General features: G+C 35.8%; 1 protein-coding gene across 1 annotated transcript; it reads right to left on the bottom strand.

Moving 5' to 3' along the window:
• Positions 1-3260: 3260 nt before the first annotated feature.
• PFD3 (prefoldin 3) lies at positions 3261-6082 on the bottom strand. The gene is made up of 6 exons (XM_078580137.1): positions 5866-6082; positions 4995-5052; positions 4810-4881; positions 4066-4185; positions 3869-3970; positions 3261-3470 (listed from the first exon to the last, which is right to left on the bottom strand). The coding sequence occupies exons 1-6, from the start codon at positions 6069-6071 to the stop codon at positions 3399-3401; spliced, it is 630 nt and encodes a 209-aa protein (XP_078436263.1). The 5' UTR covers positions 6072-6082; the 3' UTR covers positions 3261-3398.
• Between the last annotated feature and the right edge of the window lie 228 nt (positions 6083-6310).

Genomic DNA, 6310 nt, shown 5'->3' with positions numbered 1-6310 from the left:
TGTCACCTCTGAAGTTTCCTTGAGAAATTTTCCCTCCTTTTCCAGCATTCTTCCTCTCCAAATTCTCCATTATACCCTCCATTCTACTTTGATTCTCTAGGAATTCCTCTTGCTTTAGCATCATCTGCTTCAACATATCCATCATGGAGTTAGAAGATGAATCTTGAAAATTTGAAACAAAATTAGGACGGTGCTTTGAAGCAAAATTCTGATAATTTTGGTTGTTTTTCTGATGATATGGACGTGGCTGGAAGCTGTTTTTCCCTTCTCTACTCCATCCCTGATTTCCATAATTTCCCCTCTGATTCCAATCTCTCTGCATGAGGTTATTTCCCTCATATGCATTCACCTGTTCTAGAGTAGGACAAATGTCATTAGTGTGATCAAAATTCTCACAAATGAAACAAAGAGGAGAAGGATGTTTAGGGATAGTAGAAGGGAAAGTAAAGGTTGGAGATGAACGCATCGTCTTCTTCATGTTCTGGGCAGGCTCCTCAACAACCTTACCCACCTTGCCCAAATCCCTCTCTACCTTATATTTCCACAAATCAGGTTCTAGTGCACTATCATCAATCAGCCCTCCATGTTTTGGTCCTGAAATTCTCCCATCATGACTCAGACCTTGATGATGTGCACAACTATCTGCCAATTTTTATCTATAAAAGTACCACCACTTGCACTATCTACTCTACCTCTCTCATGGTCATTCAACCCATCATAAAAAATTTGTATTATTTGCCAATCAGGAAGACCATGACGAGGGCATTTTGTACTTAGGTCTTTCGATGAATCTTTCCCATGCTTCACTAAAAGAATCAGATACGTGGGTGAAATCTCTAATTGCTTTTCTATCCGTGGGTAAAATATATCTAAATATTCATGCATTTATCATGTTATCACCTAACTAAGACTATTTTGAATTCCATGATTAGGAACATAGATCATGTATAAGCATCACACTTTCACTATAATTAATACCTTATATAAATGAATAGTGTATAAAAGAAGCAAGATATAAAATATGTAATTGGCTTTCTGACCACATATATTTCAATCATAAGGTAAAGATTATTTCTCTGTTTTCTGTGTCACTATGTGTCCCTTTTTAAATTCCTCTCTTTTTCTAAAAAACCAAATTTCAGACTTATGAAAAAATCACAGTTGAGTATTGAAGGGAAAATTAAAATTTATTGCTGAAGTTTAAAATGACTAATTTATTCTCTTTAAATCACCTCATTTTTAGACGTATCAGCCAGCAGCTCCATGAGCCTCCCTTTCATGACCCATTGTAGCCTCTTTGTAGAAGTATATGTTACCTTTGATCTATATGGGCTGATATTTGTCTCAACAAAGAACATTCATAATACTGAACCCCTTAGTATCCATGGTTCTCCATGATGAGTATTGGGCTATCACTTCATTTTTTTGGGGCTTTTCATATGTCCAGGATACATTGTTATTTGCTGGTAATGCCCTTCCACTTGTCATGGATCCTGCAGTGATGGAACTCTGGACATCACTAAAAAAAAATTGTGTCATCATATATACTACATGTTAGTGTATTTTGCAAGGGATCAACTTTATGCTGGTGGCATACTAAAAAAGTGTATTTCCCTATCTGAAACTACAAAAACTGTTTCATTATCATTGTCTTTGAAGGGCTTTGTGTCTATAATATACATGACAAACCATGCATGATTTCTTCTACATCATTGAGTGTTGATGCTCAACCAGACTCAGGGCATATAGTGTGGCCACAAATAGCCATAATAAACTAGCTAAATGTAAAATAAATTACAATTAATAAATTGCATTACTGAAGTATTAAATATTTTTTAAAATAAACTATGATTACTGCCTCCTGATGAATAACACTGCTGATGGATAGCACCACACCTCCTTTGTCATCCTCATTATTCCCACAGTACTGGCACTGGCCCCTCTTTTGCAACCCCTATCATCCTCACCTTCCCCCGTTATGGTTTAATTTTCTATAGACTTATCATTGTATTGTGAAGAGAACTTTTTGACTCATCATTTATATAAACTTATCATCATTTATACTTATGCCATACTTGCATATTGCTGGATCTTTCCTTCTAGTTTAGACCTATTAACATCACCATGCACATCTAGCCAACACGTATGGAGTAACAGAAGTCGAGCCTCTTTACAGTGTTGCTAATGAGATTTTAAAGAGTCCACTTATCGGTGAGGCAGGTAATTTTTAAATGTTATCCGATCAATGAATTATTATAGCATTCCTGACCTATCATCAAAATATGAATCTCAACAGTTAAACATTCGGGCAATCTAGAAAGCGATATGTTGTCTGCAGCAACAATTTTAAGTAGTTGATTTATAACAAGAGTCCAATAGCGTGATAATGTAATGTTTCAATGGCTGGTTCTATTGTTCTCTAATTATCTTTCAGATTTTATAAAAATAGTCGACAAATGATAATGAATAGGTCGAAAATATTAATCCAATCAAATTCAAAGGAATGACCAATCTATTTAAATTTTTGAAAAAACAAAAATACAATAGAAGAAGCAAGAGTGATCATGCGCTCACAGAAGCTATCCAAAGATTGAGAATAAACTTGAAGGAAACAATTAAATGATAGAGAAAATATGATTCTCCCCAGATTCAACACAATCTGCAAAGGCTGCAAAAATTTGACGAAAAAAAGTTATCTTCTTGGGCATTGTATCTATACTTTGGAAATGTGAATATGATATCTCAATTTCTTAGATCTCATACAAATTTCTAGACATTTGCCTATTGTTCCCAAGTTCTGACGGATGACCACAATGAGGGTGGATGACGGTCAGTGACATCTTGTGATTTGACATGATGGAATCTGTGACCACGACGTACTGTTACAGGATTTCACAACATTAAAGGATGTGAGATGAACTGTCCATCACCACTAATCACATTTTCAGTCATCAACCGTCCATCATCATCCCATCAATCGCATCCTTTTTCAAGGAATCAAATGGAAGAATCTTCACCTTTCCCCCTCTACATTGCTCGCACTCAGACCATGATCCCTCCGTACAGTTCCTAGCTCACATATTGAATTCATCAATGAATGAAGCGAACAGATAAAGGCAAGCCAACTGAAGAACAGCAATAAGGGAAAAGGGTTATGAATCACACACAGTATATATTCACGGAGAGAGAGAGAGAGAGAGAAATGCGTAGAAGATAATGTATTACAGACAGACAGATGTTTATGATAGAGAAAGGAACTCTTCAACAGGATAAAGATTCTTGTCCATAAATTGCAAAATTATTAATGTAAGCACACTGAAGCCGGAGATATTCTAAAATGCTAAATAAATTTCTTCTCCCCGAAAGAGCAAAATATATTTCATTCAATAACTCAAGCTTCATGCGACCTGAACTGCTTGCTTCATCCTTCGCTGGTGCACATCCCAGTTGTATACCCGCGCGATTGTCACCTATCATTAAAAAATGCTTATTTGCATGCATCAACCCAAAGAACAGAAGCTTGAAGTTCATCTTTATTATTTTTGGCAAGACCTGAGTCAATTAAATTGTCGCCACAGGAAGAGAGCTTCTATGAATAAAGGGACTCATGTTATATGAGAGATATTTGCACCAAGAAAAAAGTCAAAATTCCTTTTTTCCAAAGGAAAGTCCCCCGGCATGATTTCTAAAGTAGAAAAAAGAAGTTAAGATCATAATGGAAAATCATTACCCATGGGACCACGCAAGAATCATAATCATGCCACAGATGAGGGATCAAGTTTGGGCATAACATGAGTCCATTTATTCCTCGCAGTAGCTTATGAATAAACAATATAAACCTAGAAGAACAAGAAATGAGACTTCTCACCTGAGTTATAGTTTCTTGGTCCCTCAAGAACTGGAGATCAGTGATGAGAACCTCCAAACTTGCCTTGGCATTTTCAAGATTCTTCGTCAGCAGCTCCATAGCCTAAATTCAAGTCACAAATAGCTCCACGTAAAAATCCAATTAATCAACAATATCTTATTGGCCACAGCCAAAAAAAGAGGAGCTAGATAATGCACCTCTTCACAAGAATATTCAAGCATAACGTTTGCACCCAGCCATAGGCAAAATGAGTCTGTCTCCTGAATCTTAGCCTGTGAGTATATTCCTTCCGAAACCTCAAAGTCAGCTATGAACTCCTGCATAAAAAGTAGAAAGTATCATCCTATCTAAGTTTGGAATTAAGTGTGATAGTAGGAATATTTTCGTTCAATTGATTCTCAGAGGAGTACTAAGATTGGGATCCAAGCGTTGTCAGAGCAGTATTCTATCGACGTTTGGAATTGAGCGTGAATTCAAAATACTTCCGTGACTCTGCTTCTCCAAGCAGTTTTCATGTATTACTCCTATCATTGTACCAATTATTTCTAAGTTTGGAAATTAGAACGATTTGGAGAATATTATTTGATTCGCTGGTTCAAGGAGTAGCATTCAAAACGGGATCAGAGCATTTTCATATTTTTATCATTATAACAATTATTTCAGAACATTAAAGTTTCATAACCAAACATAAAAATATAAATCGAATAAAGAAGTTGCGCAGCATACTTCTATTGTAAGTTTTCAAGTAGATAATTTTACATGCATAAATATGCTTAAGACATTTCCTTCTGCCAAATTATGATGAAGGAAGGTATTTCCGACAAGGAGATAAACGATAAAATGATCATTTATTATTAAGTTGAAAATATTAAGTTGAACCAAGAAACGAATATGGCAATGGCATTAACTTTCTTTAAATTATTGAGATAGAACAAACTAACCTCACCAGTACCCTTCTTAGCTTTCAGTGTTGAGACTATTTCAAGACACTTTTCGATTTCAGGTATCTTTCCCTGGATATCAAATGAAAGTCAATGAAGTTTATAAATTATACAACTCTTGTGAACGATTTAGATAAAAATTCATATAAAAGAAATTTTGATGTCAAATGGCTTCACGAACTAACCTGAATATCCCTCTGCTGGGCTAAGAGTTTCATCTCAACCACTCTATACTGTTGTAACCTGTAGGAAAGAAATCATTCAAACGGTTTAATAAGAATTCTTCAGTACTACATGAACTAAACTCTCTAAAGAAGTTATAAATGCTCATAAAGTAGTCAAATCTTTAAGTTATAATTGAAAAGCTGTACTGAAAACGATGTTCTAGGACAAAACCCAATTTTGTTTGTTAATTCAAAGGGTTACTGAAAACGATGATAGTTATCGTTGAAAAATTCAATTTTGTTTGTTAATTACCTCTCCGTCAACTACGTCCACATGAATTCTAGGTTCCGGAAAATGTAATCTCAGCTGGGGATTTAGAAGAACTGGGTTGCGTGTTCTAGGACAAAACCCAATTTGACCAGTATGCAAAGAAGTTATATAAGACATCCAACTTTAAAGTTTTTGCAAAGCTGAGGAATTATAGAACCCATTTGCTCATCTCACAGTCAGAGATTTAAACGGATAAAATGAATCATAAACAATGAACAGAAACTAATATCAGATTAATAATTCGTTGATAAACAAGGCCATATGGGTTACATAATCGATTCAAATAAAAACTGAAATCATCATTGTAAGTCGAACATTTCGATCACGTTCTGTCATCAAGTTCAAGACCAAGAAACAGATCAAGTTCAAATAGGATCCAATGCCAAGGACTAGGGAATTTCTCAACGAAAGGACTAGATTTACGGGAATCCTCAGCGAGAGAAAAGCAAAAAAAACTGCATTTAACGAGTGTTCGAAGCGAGATTCCTCCGTATATCAAGGAATCCGAAAAACCGGATTCTGGGTTTAACCCAAATCACAAATTGGAGGAAAAAGACGTACCTTTCCTGGAGAAAGGTGAGGGCGGTGCTCACATCAAAGCCAGATTGAGTGAGATAGGTCTGAACATCTTGCACGAAGGAGGCTGCCGGTATGCCTCTTCGACCAGTTGTGCTAGGCAGAGAGGACGATCCAGAAGTCGAATCCATTGAAACATCCATCTCTTGCTGGAGAAGACAGAGAAGGCGAGTTAAACTCGATGTGGGCATAGTGTTTGGGAAGTGAAGAGTTTATACTTGAATCGTCTGATAAATTTTACTGAAAAAGAATGAACAAAGCATACTTTTTTATAAACATCTTACCATCTTTAGCAATGACTTTCACTTGGATATTAACTTTCTCAAATCAGCAATTTACCTTAAAAATAGTGAAAAGTCAATGTATGGATTGTAAAAAATAAAAGCTAAAGTTTGCAAGAATGCGAAAACTACTAAGCCGGCAAAAAAAT

This window comes from Wolffia australiana, chromosome 8, assembly GCF_029677425.1.
Source record: "Wolffia australiana isolate 7733 chromosome 8, ASM2967742v1".
In the NCBI taxonomy this organism is placed as follows: Eukaryota; Viridiplantae; Streptophyta; class Magnoliopsida; order Alismatales; family Araceae; genus Wolffia; species Wolffia australiana.
Note: the sequence above shows the minus strand (reverse complement) of the source record. Positions and strands in the feature narration are given on the sequence as shown.